General features: G+C 38.6%; 4 protein-coding genes across 4 annotated transcripts; 3 read left to right on the top strand and 1 right to left on the bottom strand.

The window, feature by feature from the left end:
- The first annotated feature begins 290 nt into the window (after window positions 1-290).
- Window positions 291-9,572, top strand: srr (serine racemase). Its single transcript, XM_058416536.1, has 11 exons — window positions 291-343; window positions 2,437-2,472; window positions 3,109-3,175; window positions 3,329-3,482; window positions 3,598-4,183; window positions 6,700-6,881; window positions 6,991-7,172; window positions 7,263-7,393; window positions 7,477-7,625; window positions 7,740-7,829; window positions 8,742-9,572. The coding sequence occupies exons 3-11, from the start codon at window positions 3,158-3,160 to the stop codon at window positions 8,981-8,983; spliced, it is 1,734 nt and encodes a 577-aa protein (XP_058272519.1). The 5' UTR covers window positions 291-343; window positions 2,437-2,472; window positions 3,109-3,157; the 3' UTR covers window positions 8,984-9,572.
- A 3,512-nt stretch (window positions 9,573-13,084) lies between these two features.
- Window positions 13,085-16,277, top strand: LOC131370466 (golgin subfamily A member 6-like protein 6). Its single transcript, XM_058417815.1, has one exon. The coding sequence runs from the start codon at window positions 13,085-13,087 to the stop codon at window positions 14,057-14,059; it is 975 nt and encodes a 324-aa protein (XP_058273798.1). The 3' UTR covers window positions 14,060-16,277.
- A 139-nt stretch (window positions 16,278-16,416) lies between these two features.
- On the bottom strand, window positions 16,417-18,689 carry tprkb (Tp53rk binding protein). The gene is made up of 4 exons (XM_058417605.1): window positions 18,478-18,689; window positions 17,015-17,137; window positions 16,717-16,893; window positions 16,417-16,600 (listed from the first exon to the last, which is right to left on the bottom strand). The coding sequence occupies exons 1-4, from the start codon at window positions 18,616-18,618 to the stop codon at window positions 16,514-16,516; spliced, it is 528 nt and encodes a 175-aa protein (XP_058273588.1). The 5' UTR covers window positions 18,619-18,689; the 3' UTR covers window positions 16,417-16,513.
- A 349-nt stretch (window positions 18,690-19,038) lies between these two features.
- alg10 (ALG10 alpha-1,2-mannosyltransferase) lies at window positions 19,039-23,256 on the top strand. Its single transcript, XM_058417604.1, has 3 exons — window positions 19,039-19,347; window positions 20,497-20,694; window positions 21,668-23,256. The coding sequence occupies exons 1-3, from the start codon at window positions 19,180-19,182 to the stop codon at window positions 22,724-22,726; spliced, it is 1,425 nt and encodes a 474-aa protein (XP_058273587.1). The 5' UTR covers window positions 19,039-19,179; the 3' UTR covers window positions 22,727-23,256.
- The last annotated feature ends 3,900 nt before the right edge of the window (window positions 23,257-27,156 follow it).

Below are 27,156 nucleotides of genomic sequence, written 5' to 3'. Positions count from 1 at the left end.
TTAACAAAGTCTATAACAATCGCCATAGACAACAGTAACGTCTTACTCGTAGGAGTAAATTTAAAACCTTTACAACCAGTAAGCAATATTGTTCTTTCGGACCTGACTGGGCAGTTTCTTGTCAAATAGCTAGCTAATATAAACAAGCTTTTAAAGTAAACTATATGTAAACATATTTAGATAAGGTAGTGGGTTTTAAAACAACAATATTGTGTAATTAATACTGTAAATGTCACTAGGTTTCTGGGAAGGTGTTTTCTACACGGAACGCCCACTTTTAACTACAAACGGGGAAGAAGATCTGCAGCGCATGTGCGCTTTTCACCAGCAGTCTATAGCAAAGGTGAGTAGAGTATACTACAGAACATGTTTGGGCAATAATGCGTGTTTTTGTACACAAGCCATTTTTATAAGCTATAGATGACAGTTAAAATGTGGTTTTCTGTTGCGTTTATAAACAGATAAACTTATATATTAATGGACCTAACTCTGATCTTGCACAGCAGGCTGGTAACTTTTTAGTCTCGCGCGCCGGAAAGTCTTATGGACAGTCTTATTCTTATAATTAAAGTCTTATTGAACAATTTTTCAGATCCAGATTGTTCCTTGCATTGCATTGCATCTGGTTTTAAGATGGGCTTAAGCTACTCAAGCAGAGTGGAAAGAAAGAATCATTCAATAATCCGATAAATAATGCACAGTAAAAATATTATGATTGCAGGAACGAGCGAGAATTAATCTCAATGCTCAAAGCAGAACACACAGGAACGGTCTTCGTGTCTCTTATTTCGATCATGCCATGAGGTTAAACATGCAATGGTACACTTAAAAGATTATTATAAGCACGCATCATCATTATATGTAATCATGTTTATTAGTGTGCACGTGACCTCAACGCAGCCTCATCTGCACATTCTGCACATGCTGCTGTTAGTCTATTAGTTAAGCAAAAACAAAAACGCTAAGCACACAGTTCAACTAAACTGTTAACACATTAACTAAAAAGTTTCCTAATTGGCCAAGCTTCCCAGTGTAACAGAACGTGATGTAGATGTGATATCATGTCATTGGCATGCATTGTGTTTATGCACTTATGTTTTAGCCTCTGAAACTACTTCGCACCCTGTTGAGTTTTTTTTTTTTGACCAAGAGGTTTACAGACTGTGTGTTATTTACAAAATGCATCACTGTTTCTCCTGAGCTATAGTGAACCACACTATCCAGCCTTGCTATGAAAGGTGCATTTGTGGTTACTTTTCATTTGCACAAACATGACCTGTAAATTTGCAAGCCTCTGTCTTTTGGGTCAGTAGAATACCTTTTGCATATCTGTGGCATAAACATGTTGTTCAATAACAACAATAATAATAATGTAATAAAAAGATTAAATGTAATTTAGACATCATCTATGTTGAAGTTATTGTAACTGTCTACCACAGTATATTGGGGTTGAAATTAAAAGGAATATGTTAGTTACTTTAATTAGTTAACATTTACATCTAAACTGGATGCATGATGGATGATTTACAATGATACATCAACAAAGATACAAAGTTTGCATGCACACACACACACACACACACACACACACACACATGTTGAACAGTAATACTTTTGTGGATAGGTTGAATTGATAATTCCCCACTTCCACACTCCTAAATCTAATTTAGAAGAATGTCATTTGGAATATCAGATTTCCTCCACATGGGCAAGTGTATGGACCATAGCTATTTTGACAAATTGTGATGGCTAAACGACTGGGTCAGAGCATGTCCCACTATGCATTGGTTAGTACCTACCAAAAGTGCCCCAAGTAAGGACAACTAGTAAACCAACAACAGGGTCATGGGCACCCAAGGCTTAATGGAAACTTTGGTTTCTTGCATTCATGTGGATGACACGTACCTCCTGCCTAAACATTGTTGCAGATTAAGTACACCCCTTCATGGCAAAGTTATTGCCAAATAGCAGTGTCCTCTTTCAGCAAGATAATGCTGCCGGCCAAGCTGCAAAAACTGTTCAGGAATAATTTTATCAAGGTGTTGATCAAGGTGGACTCCAAATTGTCCAGATTCCAATCTGATTGAGTATCTGTGGGATGTGCTGGACAAACAAGACCCATGAAGGCCCCACCTCACAGCTTCACAACTTAAATGATCTGCTGTTAAAGCAAATACCACAGCAGAGCTTCAGAGGTTTTGTGGAGTCCATACCTTAATGGCTCAGAGCTAGGTGGCACAAAGTGGGACTTACCCAATGATAGATAGATAGATAGATAGATAGATAGATAGATAGATAGATAGATAGATAGATAGATAGATAGATAGATAGATAGATAGATAGATATGGAATAGATTTGGGAACATTGAACAAAAGATTTTGCAGTTCCATCTTTCACACAACACGGATTCCAGAGATGCTTTCTTCCTCTTTCAGCCTCAAGAGAAAGAGAAGGGGAGAAGTTAAGCTGAGGTAAGCTGACTGGCTAACTCGATAACTTGTAGCTTTACACTCTTTAACTTTAGTCACTTAACTGAGTGTATTTTGGGAAGTAATTCCAGTTACCTGCTTTCTGGCTTGTTTGTAAGTTTGATCAGGTTTCACTTTGAGCTTCACTCACTTTTATTTCAGGTGTAGGCTCCTTTCCAAATTCTTTTCGTGCATTTTTTGAACATGGTCGATTGAATATCAGTATGCAGATAGTAATGCAAGGGTTCATTACAGAAAGCAGGATTTGCAGGTTAACACGATACCTTGATATGGATGAGAATACAGAATTTAGTATTTCCAGTACAAACATTAGAAGAAATCAAAGATCAGATCACCTGATTACATAAAGAACCACGGGAAAAGGCAGGTTAAATGTATTTAAGCCTATACACACCCCCAGTGTTTAGCATGCATGACAGGTGATGAGTGATTAGTCACTTAGTGTGTGTGAAGCTTAAAGGAGCTAATCTTTATCGCAGTGCAATATTTTTGTCAGTTAGGGCTAAAATGAATAAACTGCACTGTATTTTGCATGCATGTAAAAAATCTGCTGAGTTTGTTTATTTAATTATTTATTTATTTATTTTTGTTTTGTTGTTTTTTTTTTTAACTCTCCAGCATCTGACTCCATTTAAATTTAATATCAGGACCATAATCTGCATCTCTAATGCCACCATCCAATGAGGTAAAACATTTGTTTGCGTATCATGTCTATATTGCCTAATCTGTCTAATCATGCTAATGCATGTCGAGTGTTTTGATACTTATTAAAGTCATTTTTCATTCAACCTTAACTGAAAGGTGTCCGATATCATAACATTTTGCCTTTTTATTGCAGCTTCACGTCACTATTTGCCCAAAAGGGAAACGACCTAAACCTATTTGTATTGGCCCAGACAAGTATAAATGCAGGTTCTGCAACAGGATGGGGGAGTATGCTGCGCTTGTCGCTCACATACAAACTCATGAGAAAACAGCGATTGAATTTCAAGGTAAAGTGATTAATGAGCTATGACATATTTTATCTGGGGTTTCAGGTTTGCCCTCTTTTTTTAGGCCATGTCATTTTCTACTCTCATATAACCATACCATGTCTCTCTCTTACAGAGAAAAAAATCTACAAATGCAACCTAGGATGCAGTAAAAGCAGTCACTACCATTGTTGCTGCTGCAAGAGGACTATAATCTCACGAAATTACTTCACAGAACATATACACAAATGCAGGATATCCATAAACATGCAGCTGCACACATCATGTAGCTCTTCACTCGTCCCCAGTACTTCAAATGCATCTTCTAGTCACTTGACCCCACCAGTCAACACCTCAGTCCCTATATGCAGTGACAATAATCTCTCGGACCCTCAGTGCAGTGAAGACAGTGCCACAGGGAGCCTGAACGTCCTTGATATTAAAGTCAAGTCTCCCAGTCCTCCATCTTCACCTACTTCTTTGCCTGCCCCAGTTACACCCTCTAACAGCCAGGATATTCTTATGTCTGTGAACCCAATGCACAATATCTGTGCTGGAAGTCTCAAAGTACTGACATCAAGGCCCAAACGAATCACATGCTGCTTCTGCAATTTAATTCTGAATAAGAAAAACATCAAAGTTCACATTCAAAGACGGCACATGTCGGCTAATCCAGACTTGCTGCAAAAGAACGGACTAAACCATACACACATTGCCTCTGGGTTAGTGTTCTCCATCTTCTGGAGTGTATAAGTACAGTTTTATTTTTTTCGACCATTTTTGTTGTTACAGTTTTATCCCAAAATAGATTCAGCTTATTGATTCAGTCTAACCAACAAGCAATACTCCATAATGACCAAAGAAAATGAAAGACAGAAATATCACATTTACAAAGCAGTTAGTATTCCTGGGATCCACAGTTACCCTCACAAGGCCAAAGCTTTTACTGAAGATAAATTCAACAACTGGACTCCTGAGTGATGCCACATTTACTTTAGTGTTGGGATATCGAGAGTTTAATTCCCCATGATTAAGTCATCTATAACTGCAAGTCCAAAACAATCAGGTTGGCTGTGCCATCTGTTCCCTCTTCTTCCTATCTTCCAGAGTGAGATTATGTATGCAGGAGAGGGCAGAGAGTGCTTTCCTCTGAGTCTGTATGTTGATGCCCTGATGTTGCATAAGCATCAGATTGAAAGGATGCAGTGGCTGATTTCATGTGTCATAGAGGAAGCACATACTTGCTTTCATCCTCCCAAGTTGTTAGCTTTCTCTGATAGGGGTGAGCTAGCTAGTGAGTTGATTGAGAAATTAGCAGTTTGGGTTGAAAAATTAATACATGACTTTATTTATTCAGATACTTTTTGTGATTTGTATTTTCTGTAGGTGTGATGATATAATCTCAACACACCTGGAACTGAGGATCTTCTCCCTTTCGTCCCTGTGTCTTTGGACATTAACCTTTCAACCTATCAGAAATCCTTTTATGGGTCTCCCTCAAGAAGGTCTTGGTACTTTATTCCTTATATATTTCCCTTGGCCATTACATATCTTGCAAATGCTGCTGCTGAAGAACCTTTCCATAGCATGATGTAGCCACCACTGTCAGGACAAAGGTGTCAGTCCAGGTTTAATCAGACTTTAGAATCTTGTTTGTCATGGCCTATTTTCACAGATTGCAAGTGAGCAGTCATGTGTCTTTTACTGTGGATTTTCTATCTGGCCACTCTTCCATAGAGGCCTGATTTGTGGGCTGCTGCAAAGGTGGTTCTTCTCACATGTTCTCCAATTGCATCTAGAGTTCTATCAAAGTGACCCTTAGGTTCTGGGTCACCTGCCGGACTAAAGCCATTCTTCACTGTGTGCTCAGTTTTGCAACCAACTCAAGAAAACATGTTGGGTGTCCAGAATTCTTCCAGATAAGAATGAGGTTGTTTAGGGCCTCCAAGCTGCACTGTTTCTGAGGTGTACCCACACACAATCCTGCCATGGAGGTCTAAAAACAGTTACTTTGACCTATGTTTTCTCTCAGTTGAGTGTTTAGGGCCAACACTAATCTAACTCATCCAGTTCCTATTAATCAGAGCTAGGTGTGTTGATCACAAGGACAGGCAACACAGTATAGATTTCCGAATCACGTACAATTAACAAAATTTACCACCTCATTGTTGGGTATTGCTTGATGAGTGAAAAAATATATTTTAATCCATCTTAGATTCAGGCTGTTAAAAATTGGTACAGTCTAAATAGCTTTTGTGTATACAGTACTGTGCAAAGTCAAAGCATGGATGCCCTAAAAACAATGAAATGAAAATAAAAGAATAATTGAGCAGTAAACAGGAATATAGAACTGTATAGTTTTTCTGAGGAAATTACTTGGTAGGTTGTTTCAGGCTTTTTGGAGCTACAGCACTTGGGTTTGTAGCTGTGTTTTTTTTAATATGACAAAACATTTTTCTGTAAGTTTCAAGTTTAAGTTCTGTAAGTCTAATTCCTTTCTATTGACTAATACACTTGGCATAAAGTAGGCATGCAAGTCAATTTATATTACAAAATCCAGGGCACAAAACCTTTGCACAGTACTGTGAGTAAATGTGTGGACATTAGCACCTAACTGTATGTATATATTTATTCTGTATATAGCATGGAAGTGTGAATATATTGTATGAGATGAAAACAGCTGAAAAGTGTGAACATAAATGATTAAAGGATGGTAAACATTATTACTTAAAGCTATTTTCTTTGACCAAATCCTTTTTTTTTGCCTATGAGTAAAAGTTAAATACTTTGTTTCTGTTAGGAGGGATCAGTAAACTGTATTGGTAAAATAAATTTGAATATCTTACCAATTTTATATGAAATGATGTAATATAGATATAGGTATAATCGGTGTTTTGTGTGTATTGTTAGCTACTTAGCAAATTTGTGATTGGAAAGGTGCAAAAACTGTCGTTTTAGTTTAAAATGATTTGCTTATTATATTAATGTTTGTATTTGAGGATTTAATATACCACAGATTTAAACACAATTTTTCTGACAGCAAAACTGTGCTACTTGATCAATTTACATTCAGGTAAATTTCATTTAGAACCAAACTGCTCTGCTTTAAAGGCAGCAGCACAGCAAAAGATGGTATCAAGTATGCACTTATGGAACAAACTCTGATAAGCACTTATCAAAATCAAACAAATGAATATAATTAGCGAGTATGATCTCTGAGTTTCTTTTCATCCTTCAGAAACATGGAGGACCTGGTAGTAGAAGGCATTACACTCAAGATGCTTAACGATGCTCGGGGGACGGTCATGAGCAGCCCTTTGGGAGTAATCAAAACACCCATGATCCTCTTGAGCCAGACCACACTGCCCCTCCATGTGCCCTGTAATGCCTATCTGAAGTTGGAGAACATGCAAAGGACAGGTTAGTGTGTGCTTTTGAATATTAGTGCATAAGAAATCAGATAACTATAAATGTAACATATTTTTCAATGTGAATTAAGCTCAAATGTCCTCTGTTTCTTCACCAACAGGGTCATTTAAGATTAGAGGTGTAGCAAATCAGTTTGCTCGAAGATCCAGCGGGGGCCATTTTGTCACAATGTCTGCTGGGAATTATGGGAAGTCCTTTGCTTATGCCTCTAAACACTATGGAACTAAAGGCAAAGTGGTGATGCCGGAAACAGCTCCAATCTCCAGATCTCTTCTAATACAAGTGCGACCACACTGGAAATACATGTATGTATAAAGCTTCATAATGTGATTTATGCAAATCCCATTAATATTCTTTATTGTTTATTACCAGAGTTTTGGCATCGAGGTCGAACGAGTGCCAACCACATGTCTTATGGATGTTGTCAACCGATGTGTTCAAGAGGAAAAAATGACTTTTCTTCATTCCTACAATGATCTGGATCTCATAGCAGGACATGCCAGGTGCACAACACAATCATCAACATACTCTATTAAAGCAGTTAAGTGGAGTTTGTAGTATTTCTCATGTATCTGCTGGTCTGTAGTCTGGGGTTTGAGATCCTGGAGGTGCTTCCTAATCCTGATGTGGTAGTAGTGTGCTGCGGTGGAGGGGGTTTACTGGCCGGAGTAGCAGCAGTCATTAAGCTGTCAGGTTGTGAGGATACAAGAATTTATGGAGTTGAACCAGAAGGAGGTAAGGTGATTAATAATGTGTATTGAATAATTTTATTCTGGTGGAAATGTAAATTGATGTGATTCTGGAGTTTAATTTTCTCATTTATGTTAATTTGTTTTTCACCATCAACAGCATGCACCATGTACAAAAGCTTCATTGAGAAAAAACCTGTTGGCATGGACAGCAAAAGCATTGCCTCTGGTCTTGCACCACCCTTTGCAGGTATCGTTTATTTTTGCACAGAATATTTATTAGGAGGTTTTCATATTAAACATTACTGATTGGTTATACTCAAGCTTTCCAGAATAACCAAGCCTCAGAAATGTCACTTTAGCCACCTTGCACATAGCTAAGAAACAGATATTATAGTACAGGGTTATACAAGTAAATTTGTGAAGGTCCATCTACACAACAACTTAAAAATTTCATAGGGATTGGATAAGCAACTAACGACAGAATGTGACAAGAGTTGCATCTTAATGTGTCACCATTACTGATTATTTTTAGGCTATTAATAAGACAGGCTGAGGGTGCTATTTTTTGTGTTGTAGTAGTGTTTCATATGCCATGGACTTTGAACAGATGAGCTACATCAATTTGGGATTTGCTGGAGAGAATAAACACACACAAAAAAACCTTAGTGTCCAAGCCTTGTTGCCACATCACCTATCAGACCATAGAGGATGAAGAATTTAAATAAATGATTGGAAGTTTGTGAATGTACCTTCCTTTCTCGATTAGCTTCCACCGGGTAGATATAAATGCAGCTAATTAAATAAGCCACAGCTCACGTTCATATTCAACATCAACAACCAATTCAACTTTAAATTGAACTAAACAAGAGTCTGCAAATTATAAGTAGTTTATTTTCCCAGGTTTTTGATTTTTTCTGCTGCAGTATTTTTTTTTTTTCCAAATGCTTGGTTCATGTTTCAGGCTGTTAAATTAACTTTATACAGCTGATCACCCCTGCTATTGCATCTTGTAGTAGTGCTGTCACATCTTATATTGTGTTTGTATGTATGCATATATGTATGTCAGAAAGATTTTGCAAGTTGCTTGAAGAAACTGACAGCTATATTTAACCCATGTTATGTTTATTAGCACCTTTGTTCTCTGTGTGTCGTGTCTTAGGTGCCCTGCCTTATGCAATGTGTCAGAAGTATGTAGAGCAGATCGTGTTGGTGACTGATGATGAAATCAAGTCTGCTGTTTCTGCTCTCTACAAATCTGGCCTAGTCGTAGAACCCTCAGGATCTGCTGCCTTTGCTGCCTTCATGAACAACAGAATACCAGACATTACTGGCAAGAATGTTGTGGTAATACTGAGTGGAGGAAATATCGGCAAAGATGAACTCTCCAACTTCCCGGATTGATTTATACATAATACCTGTGTCCTCAATTAGATCTGTTGAAAGATTTTTGGGGAGTGGATAAAGACCAGACAGATAAACATCCTTATTTTTCAATCATGGAAAACACTAAAATCAAATAATTTGGTTGCATAATAAAATAACAGGTTGTTTCAAATTTCTGAGCTTATGATGTTTTTTTTCCTGTCACTTTTCTTACAGTCATATTCCTATAAGCATTTTATCTTTTAAAGAACCACACACATACCACTTTTAGTGCCAGCTAGTGTTTCCTTCACCAACATGGAGGAAAATATCCTTCTCACATACACTCCTGGCTGTGGATGCTTATAGCTAGAGCTTTAGGACTCAAGAGACATTTTTTTTGTATTGAATTGGACTTTTCACTGACTTATTGGCAGTTGTACTTGGACTTGTCTGAGTCTTTGGCCATGGTCTAGTTCTTGAACATGAGTTTGTAAAATAATGTCTGTGTTCTTTCCTCTCACTGAAAAGAAGTCATTCTTTCTTCTAGAAAACAGCTTAATATGTGCAAGAATGATATGTAAATGAAGCCAGCTAGTTGAAGTAAATGCTTGAAGTAAAGGCCTTAAATAAGATTTGATGGTTTTTGATGTCTTGATATTAACTTGGCCCTTAAGACTTAACCTTGACTCTATAGACTATATATTCACTACAAGGATAAAACAATTACTGAAGTTGAATAAGGCCTGGTACACTCTGTTAAGCACTGTAGTATTTTTTCTCATATGGGTATATAGGAAAAAAACAACTTCACACAGGAGGCAGCACCATATCTATTTGTTTAATAAATTATCTATACAGCATTACAGTGTGCATGAATAGTTCTGTCTACAGTGAACACTAACATGAATCTTTTCACATTTGTTCATGACTCATTCATTTATATTCAGTAACCATTTCTGGGAGATAAGACAAAACTGCAGATCCTAGAGGAAACCCTCAAACCACGCACAGAAACTCCACATAGTTAATATCCTGAGATTAGGATTCAACCTGGGACCCTGATGCACTTGACCTGTATTTTGACAGAGCATGGTTTGGTCACTACTAGTAGGATGTACACTGGAACAGTGTTGCGATACCCATAAATGTGAACGCAACTCGTACCCGGGTCCACATTTGGTCGGGAAGTAAAGTAAACGACAAGCGTGTTTAGCTGATGATGACATCATGAGTTTCCAAACAAATGTATACCATGAGTGGCAGGGAAAACGTTGTGGGACACAGAAGAGGTGAGGTGACTTACTGAGCATAATAGCACCAAAATCTACACTATATTGCCAAAAGATTTTTGGACACCTCTCCAAATCATTTAGCTCAGGTGTTATTTTTCAGGGTTGTTCCAGTGAAAAGTACTCTTAATGCTTCAGCATACCAAGACATTTAGCATCTATAACCACTTCAACTCTTCTGGGAAGGCTTTCCACAAGGTTTAGAAGTGTGTTTATGGGATTTTGACCATTCCACTAGAAGCGCATTTGTGAGGTCAGGCACTGATGCTGGACGAGAAGGCCTGGCTCTCAGTCTCCGCTCTAATTCATCCCAAAGGTGTTCTATCAGGTTGAGGTCAGGACTCTGTGCAGGCCAGTCAAGTTCCTCCACACCAAACTCGTTCATCCATGTCTTTATGGACCTTGTGCACTGGTGTGCAGTCATGTTGGAACAGGAAGGGGTCACCCCCAAAGTTGGGAGCATGAAATTGTCCAAAATGTCTTGGTATGCTGAAGCATTAAGAGTTCCATTCACTGGAACTAAGGGGCCGAACCCAACCCCTGAAAAACAACACCTGAATTCAGTGATTTGGAGGGGTGTCCCAAAACTTTTGCCCATATAATGTAAGAGAACACAAGTGTACCGGAGTTTGACTGTATCAAGTGTATCAAGATTGCTCTCAGTAATATAATTTGTAATGAAAACATTTGTGTTAAAACAGAAGCACTTTTACTAGATGTCTCAAATCTTAGTCCAGTTGTCTTTACCACTGAGCTGATCACTTGGACTCCACTTAATATAAAATAAATGAAGCCTGTTTTTGTTTTTTGCACTTATTAACCAGACGACGTATTGTCCCGTGAGCTATAATATCGTTAAAGCCTTAGCAAAACCTTGTTAGCATTAATGAGTCTCACTGACGAGATAAGTGAGAAAAGAGCAGTTAGACTAGAGCTGAGAGCGACACCCAGTGTTCAATTAAAAAACTACATTTTTAATATTTCTTTAAAGCTTTGAGTTCATTAAAAATAAACAAAAATCAAATCAAAACACAACAAAACTGTGACTACTCGAGGCGCCTCTGAAGCCTTTTTTTGTATAAAATTAATTCTTTATTGATTTGTTATAAATACAGACTATTTTCCAAAAGAAGAAATGAAATGGTGTGTGTGTGTGTGTGTGTGTGTGTGTGTGTGTGTGTGTGTAAATAAAACAGAATGGGTTGTACTTTCCTTTTGACTTACTATTGAAAAACAATGCTGCTAATCCCTGTCTGTTTTTTCCTCTCAGGATGATTTAACTCTTGGAGTAAGGTACCTTGAGCAGCGGATCTGGCTTGAGAAGCGTATGGAGAGGATGGAGAGGATTTTGAGCCATCAGCTCGACTACAAGCTCTCATGTTTCAAATCTGAGTGGAGGATAGAGGAGGAACTGAGAAGGCTGAACCGTGTTCCTGGTATGAAACCTTCCAGAAAATTTCATATTAATGCACAATGTAGTGTACAGTCAGTACATGACCTTTCACTAGCGACAGGAGTTTGTCCATTAGATTCAACATCTAACCAGTCAAGGATCTGAATTTGAGGCTGACTCACCTTATAGTTAAGATATAAGATGAAGTTTTAAAAAAATATACAATGATCAGCCATAACATTATGACCACCTGCCTAATATTGTATCGGTTCCCCTTTTGCTGCCAAAACAGCCCTGACCTGTCATGCACTGTGTATGCTGACACCTTTCTATCAGAACCAGCATTAACTTCTTCAGCAATTTGAACAACAGTAGCTCGTCTGTTGGATCGGATCACAGGGGTCAGCCTTCACTCGCCACGTGCATCAATGAGCCGTGGCCACCCATGACCCTGTCGCCGGTTCACCACAGTTCACCACAGTTCCTTCCTTGGACCACTTTTGGGACCTTTTTCACAACTTTGAGGATAAAATGTTCACTTGCTGTCTAATATATCCCACCCACTAACAGGTGCCATGATGAGGAGATCATCAGTATTATTCACTTCACCTCTCACTGCTCATAATGTTATGCCTGATCACTGTATACATCACATGTAAAATAGACATGCAATCATTTCATACAATCAACCTTAACCTTTAAGGAGAAAAGATGAAAAAGTTTGGTGCAGAGAATGACAGACCAGAAAGTATCCCAGATGAGGATCAAATGAGTGAGAGAGAGAGAAAATGGAAGGATCAGGAGAAAGGTGAGATATAGGTCATTATTTTAAACTATAAAGCAAAATCACTGCACTCGCAAGTATTGCCAGAATAAATTGGACATGCATTTTTTCCACCTTTTTTTAAAAAAATTGAATATGCAGTTTATCATATCTAATCCCCCAAAAGTATTGGAACGACAAGGCCAATTCGTTTGTTTTTGCTAATGATAAAATGGTATTGATTTCGTAGGTATATTGATCATTGGCATGATTATTACTGATAATATATTTTAAAAACAGAGCATTAAAATCAGCATGCACTTATATATATATATATATATATAAATATAATATTTATTATTTCTGATTTGTTCTGCATTACCCAAATGTAAAATAATATAATAAATAAATGTAAAATGGACTCATATTATACAAATTTTTAAATATGTTTTTTGGCTGTTCATTGATTGATTGATTCAAGTTTAATGAAACTATTGGTATCTTCTGGAATCAGTGACCTTTTTTCTTTTGTAAAAACCCTTTTTAGTAGGCTGGCTACACCCATTTGTATACATGTGTGTATATATATATATATATATATATATATATATATACACACATGTACAGAACTGAAACGATTGCGTGAGATGATAGCAAGAGAGAGAAAGATGCACGAAGAGGAGGAGAAGAAGATGGAGAGAGCTCTAGAGCTGAGAATGCAGGACATCAGAAATGAGGAGAAGCAGATAGAAAAGCAGAAAGAGGAGTGCCGGGTAATGTTGGAGGAGATAAAAATACATGAAAGAGAGAGACACCAAATAGAGATAGAAAATAGGGAGATAAAAAGAGAGCGGGAGAGACTGGAAGAGTTGATGGTGCGAGAGAGATACATTGTACAACAGGAAGAAGAACTCACTAAGGAAAGGGAAATAATCGCTTCCGAAAAGGAAGAGCTTGAGGAGATGATGTTGTGGAAAGAGCAGATAATGGAGAGGTTGAACAGTATCGAGACAACGGAGAGAATAGTCATGAAACAGAAACACAAAATAGCAAAGCAGAGTCAGTTGATCGCTTTAGAGATGCAGAAGCTCTCTGAGAGAGAGCAGGAAATGAAGCAGTTGGAGGAGCTGCAGGAAACATGGAGGAAAGAGGAAGCTAAAAAGAAAACCGAGCTGAAGAAAGAGCAAGAGAAATTATTGGAGGGACAGGCGGCTCTCAGAATCGAGTGGAGGAAATTTAATGAAACAAAACGGCAGAAATATGAAGAATGGAAGATCATCAAGGAGGAGAGATGGGAACTTGACAAAGAGTGGCATGCTTTGGAAGAGGAGAAAAAAAAGGCAAAGAAAATTTTAAAAAAGAAAGAGCAAAGCATTGAGGAAGAAGAGAAAAAGTTGGCACAGAAGAGACAGGAGATAGAAGATCAGAGAGCCTGGGCTAGAAATAAAAAGAAGCTGAATGATAAAGACAAGAAAGAGAGGGAAGAAAGAAAGGGGATAGAGGACGAGATGGAGGAAGAAAAACAGCAATTAAGTGAGGAGAGGGAGAGAGAGAGACTAGAAGATGAAAGGATGCAGAAAGAGATGGAGATTAAACAAGGCAGAAGAAGAAAGACAGAAGGAAGCAAAACGTTGGTGGACAAGAAGAAGTGGAGGTGGAATCCATAGGTTGAGGGAATGAAAAAAAAAAAAGTCCAGTTTCATTAGTAGAAAGGTTAAATAGCCTGATCCCTGTGATGACTTTGATACAGAGCTGGACAAGCTGCTGGATTTACTGCGATACTGAGCCTCCGTCACACCCTGAGTGCCATCAACACCCAGTGGGTACTATGCCACCTCAGAGTAACAAGTTTCAAACCTGTAGATTTACTAAGTGCAGCATCAAGAGTTGTCCTATTGTTTGTGTCAGTTTTTTGAAAAATGTGTGCATGGATGATGCCCTGCAATGGACTGAACTCCCATTTGGGGTGAATTTTCCTTACTTGCATCCAGTGTTGCTGGGATTGGTGGAGACAGTATAAAAGAAAGCCATGCAAACCTCCAAAGGATTAAACCCAGAGACCCTGAAGTTGTGAACAGTGCTACCCACTCTCACACCCTAAAAAATGCAAGTGCTTTACAATACAATAACATACTGGTTTTAAAAAATATCTTAAATTTCTGTTTCCTTATTCAAGTATCTGTTCAGTGAAACATTATTTGTTTACTAGATCCCATTCCAGCAGGACTTGTTTGTTTAAAACTGTTCAGCTTAATCTTAATTTTGTTAAATGAAAAATGACATTTTAGTAGAATCTCTATACCACCAACTATCATTTATCAATCAATCATTTATGCAAACATTAAAGATTATTTTAATTCAATTCAATTTTATTTCTATAGCGTTTTTTTACAATGGACATTGTCGCAAAAGCAGATTTACAGGAATATAAAAATTCAGAGTAAAAATGACAACATTTTAAATGTAATATTTAAATTTATCCCTAATGAGCAAGCCAGAGGTGATGGTGGTGAAGAAAAACTCCCTGAGATGATACAAGTAAGAAACCTTGAGAGCAACCAGACTCAAAGGAAACCTATCCTAATCTGAGTGATACCAGAGTGTGACTATAAATAATTTCCCTCCTAACTATACAGTCAAGAAAAAGTGTGTAACCAGGAGCTTTTGAGCAACTTATGAGTACTTTTTTAAACTGTCATTGTGTGATTCAAAATAATCTCATCATGTCCAAGTCAATCATGTTCTTTAGACTTATAGATCTTATATATATATATATATCCATCCTTTTTTTCCTGTATAAAAGGTGCTTGTTGAGCTCCAGGAGCTCTGTGAGCTCCGATAAAAAGTAAGACAAGCTCATTTCTCAAAGTCTTCCTAGATGAAGATGTTAAATAAGCATGTCTGACATTTCTGCTGGAGCTCAGTGGGACAAACTACACGAGCATCAGCTACACAGCTGGAGACCTACATTTCTGTTCTCATTAAAATGAACATGCTCTTGTAGGGACGGATGTTTAACCAGGGCTGTACATGCTATAGTTATAAATGAATAGGAATGGGAGAATAGAGGAACATTCAAAAAATCCCTTCTGTTTCTCTTAGAGAAAAAAAAAAAAGTGATTTATAGGATTATAATTTAGACTCATATTGTACTTCCTCCTGAAGTTTCCTCATATTGTCATTATGTGATAGATGGCTGAGATGAAATGATCTCTGTACCAAGAGAATGTATTACTGCAGCTCTTTAACTTATATTCCAATTGCCTAATGCTTTTATCCGAACAGAAATCATACAGTCCAATCAGACAAAAATTTGATGTGCAAGATAAGAATTCTTAGCTTGTCTCAGAAATGGAAAATTAGAATAAAAACATAAGGCTTTTACCCAGAGGAAATGCTGAAGGACAGGGGGAACTTCACACATAGGGTAGAGACAAGAATTGAACCCACAACCCCAGAGGTGCAAGTCAGATGCAAGAACCACTCATCAATGTACCCTTTGCAAATATATCATACTGTTCCTTCATCAAGAAGGAGTCATTTTTGGCCAGATGCTACTTGTGAGATTTACTACAACAGCAGTTAACAACAAAATGTTGCCTTCACTGCTTTCTATCAGACAGCCCAGCCCTCTATTACACTGTGTGAGAATTTGAGAGCTGAGTGAAACAGGAAACTCCACATGTTCATAGTTATTCAGTTCAGTAGGGGGATCTCTTTGATTTATTGTTGTCCAAAAAATGGTGTCATTTTCACTTACATAAAGATGATGCTGTGCTTGCTGCAGCCTGATTGGAGGATAGTTCTACAGAATCACACTTTCTAATGCTCAACCCTGCACCTGGAGTACGTCATCCTACAGTTTTATGTTTTTACATTGCAGTTACATTCATTTACGGCATTTGGCAAACGCCCCTATTCCAGAGCAACATACAAAAGTTCCCAACTAAAGCAACTAATTTGTTCATTTAATGGCCTTCCTATTATCAATGCACTTAAATATGCAGCACAAGATCCTCCATGATCAAACTGATCAAATTTGTTTTTTATTTTAAAAAAGTCTTCTAATGTTTAAACAGAAATAAATACATAACCAGTATGCTGACATGGAAAAAAGTATGCTATACAACATCCTTAGCAGCCATTCTGCAGACAAGAGCATCCAAAACACTCCCACACTTTTCCTCTTGGGGTGCAAGTTTGTAAAGCTGAAATGACAAAAGCAAAGACAGGATTTTATGCTCAGAGATATAAAACTTATGTCAGGTTCTGTCCTGTTACAGAGCTGAGATTGTAGGAAAGAGGGTGTCAAAAATATCCTAACCTTTTTAATCTTGGCAAGATCACTGAGAGTGGATATCTGATCAGCTGGGATCTGTTGGCCGTCCACCTTAGACAGGACACCGTCCTTATTGTATGCTTCTTCTTTGTTATGAACCAGGACAATCAGAACTGCATTGTCATTTTCTGAGATCCCAAACCTTTTAAAAGCCTCAGAGATCTGTGAGGAAGTTCAGAGAAAAAAAATAATTACAATCCTGCAGAGGACACTGCATCTGACATCAATTCCAAACCCATATATGAGATAAGCTCTAGATATGCAATAGGGATGCACCACTTACGTTGTTTGTTGGTGAAAGGTTGAAGATGATTTCAGAATATAAGCTCCTTGTCTTCATTTTTCCAATCTTCTGCACATGAACTGCTTTATTTGCTGCTAGAAGAGTTTGGAAGGGATCCAACACCTTCACAAAGACACAGCAAGTCCATTCATACATACATGTATTTAAATGTGATCTAGACATACACTCAACTCAGCCCATTAAGGTGCACAGATTAATTACTACAGCAATGAGGCAGTGGTGGGTAAAGTGGTTAAGGCTCTGGTCACAAGGTCATGTGTTCAAGCCCCAGCATCTCCAATCTGCTACTGCTGGATCATGCCTAATTAAACCTGCCGTACTCTAACACCCTTACAAGATTGGATTTTTTTTTAACTGTACTCTATACATACATGTGACTATAATGATTTTGTTGTGTGAACTAATCTTTAGGTACAACTAAGTGCAATAGTTGATATTAAGAAAAAGTAAAAAGATACACTATATTGCCAAAAGTTTTGGGACACCCCTCCAAATCATTGAATTCAGGTGTTGTTTTTCAGAGGTTGGGCTTGGCCCCTTAGTTCCATTGAAAAGAACTCTTAATGCTTCAACATACCAAGACATTTTGGACAATTTCATGCTCTCAACTTTGTGGGAACAGTTTGGGGATGATCACTTCCTGTTCCAACATGACTGCACACCAGTGCACAAAGCAAGGTCCATAAAGACATGGATGAGTGAGTTTTGTGTGGAGGAACTTGACTGGCCTGCACAGAGTCCTGACCTCAACCTGATAGAACACATTTGGGATGAATTAGAGCGGAGACTGTGAGCCAGACCAAAAGTAGGACGTCTGCCTTTGCACATGAACGTAATATGGAGTTGGCCTGCCTTTTGCAGCTATAACATCTTCTGCTCTTCTGGGAAGGCTTTCCACAAGATTTAGGAGTGGGTTTATGGGAATTTTTGACCATTCCTCCAGAAGCGCATCTGTGAGGTCAGGCACTGATGTTGGATGAGAAGGTCTGACTCGCAGTCTCCGCTCTAATTCATCCCAAAGGTGTTCTATCAGGTTGAGGTCAGGACTCTGTGCAGGCCAGTCAAGTCCCTCCACACCAAACTTGCTTTGTGCACTGGTGTCAGGGGTGATCCCTAAACTGTTCCCACAAAGTTGGGAGCATGACATTGTCCAAAATGTCTTGGTATGCTCAAGCATTAAAAGTTCCTTTCACTGGAACTAAGAGGCCAAGACCAACACCCAAAAAAACAAAACCTGAATTCAATGACTTGGCAATATAGTGTATTTCACTGAACACAATACACTCTGTGCATTAGGTTTCATAGATGTTCCTTCATATTACCACAGTAATAGTCAACTAGATAGGTCAAGTTTGTCACGACCAACTCTGATGTTGTCTGAAAGTCTGAAACTGTTTGAGATGTCTGAAGGTAGTTTGAAGCTGAACAACAGAAACACTTACCATGGATGGGTTGATCAACGCGCCGGCTATTTTCCCCTCCATTGCCATCTTTCTCAATTCTGCACAGTTTTTAACATCTTTGAAAAGTAACTGAGTCACAGCAAACTCTGGAAACAGCTCCAAAGCACTGGTTAAATGCATCTTAAAGTTGTCCAAATCTCAACCTGACCACACGAGATACAGTTGGGCGGGATGATAATATTGTGACACCATCAACCATGTTAACGTTCCGAGTGCGTATCTTTACCCTTTTTTTTAAAAAAAAATATAATTGTATGTATAATTAATTTTTTAGCAACCACTTAGTCACGCTGTTAAATTAACGGTTGTATTATATATTATTTTAACAGGCAAAAGTCCAACACATAATCTCAAACGGAACGTCTCAGTAAAAGCTGCAATAGCCACCCGGAAAAATGCTAACGGTTGGACCAGTGAACTGTCTAATACAATAAAGGCTGCGTTCCAAACGGCTCCTTTCTCCCTACGTAGGGTGTAAAGCAACGACCTTATGTTCTATATAGTGCACTATATTTATAAAAATTGTGCCATTTGGAATACAACCCTAAACTCGCCCTAGCCAGGGATAAGTAGCAGGCAGTTTCAGTACATTGTATGGTGCAGCGGGATTTGAGTTAAAGTAGAGAAAGCTGATGTTATTGTGTTGTTATTCTGTATACTCGGGTTCTCAGATAAATTAATATGATGGAGAGGTTTGACGGCTACATCTTTCCGGTTGTTTGCAGCACTAATTTTTTAATATCATGTCTTTTGTTTTCTAAAATCACTCGGGAGCAAAGAGAGTCGTATATGGATGAAATCTTCCACGTTCCCCAAGCTCAGAAATACTGTGATGGGAAATTTACCGAGGTAAAAATGTACACACGTCATCATCAACACCCCTGTTATGTAATTAACTACTGCTGTATTTATTTTTTGTTTATTACCTTTATTTTCTAGCTGTTTATTAATTGTTATTGCACTGAAAAATCCTGCAATATGCCACTAAGCACTAACTACACTGGTTAAGGCAAGACAACGGAGGTGAAGGGCTGATGGGGTAATTAGTTGATAAAATTATTGTAAGAATCTTTTTAAATAGATATCATTAGACACCTTGTCTGTTCATTTTAAACATCTTTTATATTGGAAAAAAAAGAACAGTACTGTGCAAATATACACTGACCCGGCATAACATTATGACCACCTGCCTAATATTGTGCACTGTGTATTCTGACACCTTTCTATCAGAACCAGCATTAACTTCTTCAGCAATCTGATCAACTGTAGCTCGTCTGTTGGATCGGATCACACGGGCCAGCCTTTGCTCCAGACGTGCATCAATGAGCCTTGGCCACCCATGACCCTGTCACCGGGTCACCACTGTTCCTTCCTTGGACCACTTTTGATAGATACTGACCACTGCAGACCGGGAACATCCCAGAAGAGCTGCAGTTTTGGAGATGCTCTGATCCAGACGTCTAGCCATCACAATTTGGCCCTTTGTCAAACTCGCTCAAATCCTTACACTTGCCCATTTTTCCTGCCTCTTACACATCAACTTTGAGGACAAAATGTTCACTTGCTGCCTAATATATCCCACCCACTAACAGGTGCCATGATGAGATAATCAGTGTTATTCACCTCACCTCGCACTGCTCATAATGTTATGCCTGATCGGTGTATGCTTTCAAAAATAATGAAATGGAATATTTCTAACTTTAATAATGCTACAAAGAGCAGTAAATGGCAATAAGGTAAATATAGTGTGTATCAGTATGGTTCAGAAGACTCGGGTACAATTTGTGCAAGTTTGACATTTTAATACACATGATGCATGTTTGCATGATGTGATTTTTGCCAAGTGGGCGTAGCTTAAAGCCAGCTTCAATGGCTTAAGTTTAAGGGAGTGCATGCTGTAAATGAAATTTCTAAACATTTCTAGAAATCTTCTTAGAGTGTCTTGCACCTTGTTTCGGAGGATGTGTTGGTAAATGGTGTCATTATTGTTTTCCGTAGTGGGACCCTATGATCACCACGCTGCCTGGTCTGTACCTGTTGTCTGTTGGAGTGATTAAACCGGTCATGTGGTTGGTGGGTTGGACAGGATCAGCCGTGTGCTCCACTGCCATGCTGCGCTTTATCAATGTGCTGTTCAACTGTGGCAACCTCTACATCCTCTATCTCCTCATCTGCAAAATACACCCCAAGGACAAGGTAAATTTCTTTACAGCATTATTCCTGCTGCTCCATTATTCCTTATGTAAGTGTAATAAATTTGTTAAACAATCACATACCAAAGAATTGACACAAATCTTGATTAGGATATATAAAGTTTAATTGTTGGCCCAGTTAATACCTCAGAAGTTCAGTATTTGTATAGCACTTATAACAATGGAGCAGATTACAGAAATACATTTAGATTCCTAATGAGCTAGCCAGAGGTTACGGTTTAATATACGTCAATAACAGTGGTGTGATTTGGAGCTGTTACATCCCTAAAGTTGATTATTGTCCTATAAACGCATATACTAAAGTGTTTAAACACTGTGTGCTTTACACCACAGCAGTTCACCAGGGATTACAATTTTTTACTTTATTACTGAATGACACATTGAAGCGTTAATAGTTACAATCAATGCAGTATACAGTTAGTTTTTATTATCATATTCCTATTATATTGTATTTTAAATGAAAGAAAAGCAGAATGCTGAATTCAGAAAACTCTCCCATTCTGGAACATGTCTACTGTTTCAAATTGCTGACACCCGAGATATGTTAAATGAATATGTTCATATGATATGATAAGTTCTTTCAAATTTGTTCAATAAACATCTCAATACAGACGAATTCACCATATCAAAAATGATGTTTTTCTGGTGTGAAATACCGGTAACACATGATTAATAAGCCTTTTATAATGTGTATATAATGTGTATAATGTTATAAAGACTCCGCCTGTAACTGATTCACTGATATAGAAACAGTAAGACACAATAAGAACCAGTGTATTTATATAACCATGTTATTTGAATGACCTTCAGCACTTCTGTCAAATTAATCGACCCATTCCAAATAATCAGATTTGAGAATTAGAATTAGAGAATTAGACTGTTAGACCCTCATATATTTAGTGTCCTCGTTCTCACAACAGTGTCTCGCTCTCTTTTTTTTTTTTTTTTTCTTGTAGTCCCGTGCGACTGGACGGCGTGTGCTCTCTGCCCTGACTCTGTCCTCCTTCCCAGTGCTCTACTTCTTCACATTCCTCTACTACACAGACGCCGGCTCCACCTTCTTCACTCTCTTTGCCTACCTCATGTGTCTGTACAGGTGCCACAAAGCTTCAGCTCTCCTGGGTATCTGTGCTGTGCTGTTTCGACAGACCAACATCATCTGGGTGGCTTTCTGTGCCGGGACGGTGGCAGCTCAGAAACTGGACGAGGCCTGGAGGGTGGACTCGTCGAAAAAGCGGGACGAGAAATCGCCATCGCAGATCTCGTTACGGCTTAGTGGTGTGATGAGACTAGCGCACTTTTTACTAAAATACCTCACATCACCGCTCAACATAAAGAGTGTGATTTTATCGACCTGGCCTTATGGTGTAGTCGCTTTGGGCTTTGTTGTGTTTGTGGTGTTGAACAATGGGATTGTGGTTGGCGACAGGACCAGTCATGAAGCCTGCCTGAACGTCCCTCAGCTCTTTTATTTTTTCTCCTTCACTTTAATCTTCTCCCTTCCATTATCCCTTAGCTACAACAGGCTCGTCAGATTTGTGCAGTCTCTCCGGAAACATCCTTTCCTCTTTCTCCTGATCACAGCCCTGTCTCTACTCCTGGTCTGGAAGTTCACGTTCGTCCACAAGTACTTACTAGCGGACAACAGGCATTTTCCCTTCTACGTGTGGAAAAGAATTTTCCAGAAGCACGAGCTGGTTCGCTTCGTCCTCGTTCCTGCATATCTGTTTGCAGCATGGAACTTTATGGACACTCTGAATTCCAAGTCTCTCTTTTGGATCATGGCGTTTTGCATGTGTCTGGTCGCAGCTACGGTTCCTCAGAAGCTTCTTGAGTTCCGGTATTTTATTCTGCCATATCTGCTCTACCGCATCCACATCCCTCTTTCATCCCTCCCTAGACTGCTGCTTGAATTTGCTCTGTGTACAGTGGTCAACGTGGCAACGATCTACATCTTTATCCAGAAGACATTCCAGTGGTCTGATAGCACTGCAGTGCAGAGATTCATGTGGTGAAATGGGACTGCTGTAATCTTTTTACTTTTTTTGTTAAAAAAAAAAAAAGGGAAAAAACAGTAAAAGTGATCATTGTTCTTATTTCTTACTTCCTGCTCTGACCATCTTCTTACTCTACATTCATATAAGCAAGCACAAACATTTTTGGGGTTATGTTTAATCTGTGTGGGTGTGTGTCTTTGGAGTTGTCACTTGTTTGCCATGTGCATATATTACTGTCTGTTTTGCCAAATTTCTGTTCTGATGTTGATATTTGTTGAAAATTTGGCAGTGTTAATAGCAGTGCTCCTGTGTTATGACTTCCCCATCGTTTAGTCCCACCGCATCAGGTTGCTGTCGTCTACAAATTTAGATCAAACTCTTTTAGCTTTAACCCATGTGTCTGTAGATAAAAGAAAACAATCATGTTAGTCTTAGTCACATTATGATTATTATTTTTTTGTGAATGTGAATTACCTTTATTTATGAAAGGTACCTGTTTTCTGTTATTGCTCTGCTGGAGTTTAAATCCGGTGTCCAGATGCAATAAAAATACTGATTACATCTTTATGCCTCTTGTTATTTCACAGCTGTGTCTCGGTTGTGTATTAATGCTTTTAAGAGTACTTGGGAATCCAGAGCTGTGAACTCAATTTACAATGTAAACCTACATACATTACAAAACCGACTCACCTTGTGGTCAGCTTTGTCTTCCACTAGATGGCAGTATGAAATAGTTTCTGAAACGGAACTTATTTACATTATATTATCAGTACCACCAAGCTCTGTGCAGGAAATCAGTACCATCCTGTCATTACTTCTCATTCTCCCTGGCAGGGTTAATCAGATATGAGCAGGCTTCACACAGTGACCGTATAATTGTTGACTGTTGGATGAGAAATCTCAAACCAATTAGGAATAATTTTGCATGTATGCCAAGGTGTTCTGAGATTCGTGTTCTTCATTCACACTACATTAATAAGCCAGAGTACGGACTATGCACTGCTTATTCATTTCGTATGAGCATATCACAAGCTTATTGTAAAAACCTGCAGTATATCAGCTGTCAAATCTGCCTCAATGCTCATAATAATTGCTCAGAAATGAACAATAAATCTTAGAACGTTCATTCTTGATTGTATCCTACGCCACGCTGTTTCGGCTGAAATATTGTGACTTTGTAAATGCCTGTTTTGACCCAGGCTTGGTGTGCCTACGGGCCACTTCTCAGCCATGATCACATGGTCGAATCCCAGAGCTCTGGTGCTTTCCCCATGTCCTAGATACAGCTTCTAGAAACTTCTACTAAGCAGGAAACTGGAGGAGGGTGACAACATTTTAATCCACCAAGCCATTTAACACTGTAAATAATCTAAATAAAAAATGCTCGTGCAGCACGTTTCCATCACATCTGAAATGCTAGATATTACTATATTTATCTGAGATAGTTTTGAGTCGAGGGAAAAAAAGATCCATAAAATATTTAAGGAACTATTTTGAGAGATTTGTTAAGGCAGATGAAAGACTGTCATCTTTTATTTGCTTCTGAACAGACAGACATATGCCAGTGGTATGATTTAAGGTGCAGTGTGTAATGTATTGTAGTGTAAGGTGTAATATTTAAAGGTGTTTTAAAGACATTATTGGTGGAGTGGGGCTCTGGAGTTTCTTAATCAGAAACTATAGCTGTGTTTTAATAGGAAGTCTATAGATAAGTGGAGGAAATGGTTCATTTAATTTGTTATGTGTGTGTGTGTGTGTGTGTGTTTGAGAGAGAGAATGAAAGGTAGACAAACAGCAAATGAGTCACTCAGAAATCCTCATTTGACACCAGCATCCAAAAATGCACAATTAACACAAAGCCTAAGGCCAGACTTTGACTCGTTCTTGCATAGAATTTACAGCTGCAGCTAACAATCACAAGAGATCACGATCGTGACTTTTTCTCTCTCTCTGCTCGCTCCTATCCTCATTTAATAGCAAACTCTCATGTTCTCGCATCCGTTATCTTCCCACATGCCCTGTCACCAAGCAATGCATTACTCTTTAATGAAGTGGATAAATTGAAAACTCATTACTTCTTGTCATATAAAATGTTTATGTGGCTGATTCGCTATAAAAAGTGGAACATCACTGAGCACACATTGTTAATTAGTGTGTTATTTTTGTATTTTTGTATTTTGTATTTGTAAGTCACAAAACATAGTAGTTCATGGCATAAGTTTATAACATCGTCCACATCTGAAAAGGTCTGAAAACAAATGTTGACTGTATTTTTTTTTTTTACATATTAAATAAGATTCAACAAATGCAGAATGAATAATGACAACATGACTTTATTGTTTCCATTGACAGCATTTATCCACAAACACACTTATCCACAGCAACTTACATTTCTCTCATTTTATACAACTGAGCAGTTGCGGGATAAAGACCCTTGCTCAACTTGGAAGTGTTGTGATTTGAACTACACCACTTCCAACCAGTGGTCCATCTTAACCAATGAGCTACATGTGAGAAAATGAGAAACCAAACATGTCAGGACGCTGTAGAGGTGGTAGATGCAAAGGAAGACATTTATTTTCTAAGATACAAAAGAAACAACAAAACAGACTGTATAAACCAAAACCTACAAACTATGAGCAAGATTTTAGAAGGCAACACAACAAACAATACACAACTATGACTATGGTGTACACAGAAAGCAGAACTTACACCGATCAGCCATAACATTATGAGCACTGACAGGTGAATAACACTGATGATCTCCTCATCATGGCACCTGTTAGTGGGTGGGATATATTAGGCAGCAAGTGAACATTTTGTCCTCAAAGTTGATGTGTTAGAAGCAGGAAAAATGGGCAAGCGTAAGGATTTGAGCGAGTTTGACAAAGGGACAAATTGTGATGGCTAGACCACTGGATCAGAGCATCTCCAAAACTGCAGCTCTTGTGGGGTGTTCCTGGTCTGCAGTGGTCAGTATCTATCAAAAGTGGTCCAAAGAAGGAACAGGGTTGAACCGGCGACAGGGTCATGGGCGACCAAGGCTCAATGACGGACGTGGAGAGCAAAGGCTGGCCTGTGTGATCATATCTAACAGATGAGCTACGGTTGCTCAAATTGCTGAAGAAGTTAATGCTGGTTCTGATAGAAAGGTGTCAGAATACACAGTGCAGGATGGGTCAGGGCTGTTTTGGCAGCAAAAGGGGAACCAACACAATATTAGACAGATGAACATAATGTTATGCCTGGTCAGTGTATATAGGAAACACAGAATGGGTGTGAGTGCTCGCAGGATCATGTGATATGAAGGGGCTGATGGGTAATGTAGTCAGGTGCAGATTTTGACATAAACATGACTATAACCTTTCATAAAACATTGCTCTGGATCTGGACCGAAAAATAAGCCATAAGTGTACAGTAGAATGGACACATCCACCATATCCCAATAAATAATGTAAATGTTCTCTATAGAAAAAAAAAACCTCTCTCTTTGCCATCTGTTATTTCCTCCCACTCAATCTTTCTGCAAAACAGTTGCTAACCACACCGTTCTAAACAATTGCAGGTTGCTGTTTGTACGAATGATCAGAAAACACACAGACTGTGGTTAAATTGTGCAATATCATTTTTTTTTAAATGCTGGAGCGACTTGCTGGAAGTATTTGAGTTTGGCTCAGTTTGAATGTCAGGAGGACAGAAGACTCTCCAGTTTTTCACTAATATAACAAGTTGCATTTTAAAAATTCATCTCAAGAGAGAAAAAAAGAGTGGCTAGTGAGGCAGCAACTGACAACTGGAACTACCTTGTCTATGCAATGTTCTGGTTATCCCCCCCCCTACTACACCAGCAGGATGAACAGGATGTACCACAGCCTTTAGAGTTATTTTTCTTTTTCTACTTAAGGCAGAATGCTTTAAACCATTTAGGTTAAACAAAATCACCAATCAAAAGTAATCTCTAATGATGATTAGAGAGAAAGAAGACACAGATGTCATTATCCCAGAAGGAAATGTGCCCTGAAACATAAAGTCATGTAAATCATATCTCAGCTAATTATCTGCACACATTTGCAATGGTGTTGACATCAGGCTAGATTTAACTTGTCTAATTTCAAGAGAGGGAAAAAAAAACAGTGTTTAAATCTCCTGCTGTCTGTCACTGCTTAAACACCCAGCACTGTGTATACTCATGTAAGCTAATGGCAATAATCTCAGCAGGGAGGATAACTTTGGTTTAAAGCAAAGCAAACTGGCTAATTAGGAAGAAAGTCCTGGCAGAAGCAAGAGCTGTGATGCTGTGCCTCTAACAGCCTCCCAATCAAGGACAAAAGGACAACTCTGCTTTTCCAAAGTCCCCTACCAAGGGCAGAGCATCCCCCGACACAGCTACATTTTGAGTGTGTGTGTGTACACTTCACTAAGTGTGTGTGTGGGTAGAAGCAGCAGCT

The sequence above is a fragment of the Hemibagrus wyckioides genome, linkage group LG19 (genome assembly GCF_019097595.1).
Source record: "Hemibagrus wyckioides isolate EC202008001 linkage group LG19, SWU_Hwy_1.0, whole genome shotgun sequence".
Lineage (NCBI taxonomy): Eukaryota > Metazoa > Chordata > Actinopteri > Siluriformes > Bagridae > Hemibagrus > Hemibagrus wyckioides.
This window is presented reverse-complemented; position numbering and strand designations above follow the sequence as displayed.

What these genes read in the sequence shown, in the direction of transcription:
- srr (XM_058416536.1), top strand. An exon ending in AACAGCGATTGAATTTCAAG is followed by an intron (nt 3,483 to 3,597) that starts GTAAAGTGATTA and finishes TCTCTCTTACAG; the next exon opens with AGAAAAAAATCTACAAATGC. An exon ending in TCTTGCACCACCCTTTGCAG is followed by an intron (nt 7,830 to 8,741) that starts GTATCGTTTATT and finishes GTCGTGTCTTAG; the next exon opens with GTGCCCTGCCTTATGCAATG.
- LOC131370466 (XM_058417815.1), top strand. Translation starts at nt 13,085, where the DNA reads ATGGAGAGAGCTCTAGAGCTGAGAATGCAGGACATCAGAAATGAGGAG.
- tprkb (XM_058417605.1), bottom strand. Translation starts at nt 18,618, where the DNA reads ATGCATTTAACCAGTGCTTTGGAGCTGTTTCCAGAGTTTGCTGTGACT. An exon ending in ACCTTTCACCAACAAACAAC is followed by an intron (nt 16,894 to 17,014) that starts GTAAGTGGTGCA and finishes ACTTCCTCACAG; the next exon opens with ATCTCTGAGGCTTTTAAAAG. An exon ending in ATCTTGCCAAGATTAAAAAG is followed by an intron (nt 16,601 to 16,716) that starts GTTAGGATATTT and finishes TTGTCATTTCAG; the next exon opens with CTTTACAAACTTGCACCCCA.
- alg10 (XM_058417604.1), top strand. Translation starts at nt 19,180, where the DNA reads ATGATGGAGAGGTTTGACGGCTACATCTTTCCGGTTGTTTGCAGCACT. An exon ending in GTGATGGGAAATTTACCGAG is followed by an intron (nt 19,348 to 20,496) that starts GTAAAAATGTAC and finishes TGTTTTCCGTAG; the next exon opens with TGGGACCCTATGATCACCAC. An exon ending in AAATACACCCCAAGGACAAG is followed by an intron (nt 20,695 to 21,667) that starts GTAAATTTCTTT and finishes TTTTTCTTGTAG; the next exon opens with TCCCGTGCGACTGGACGGCG.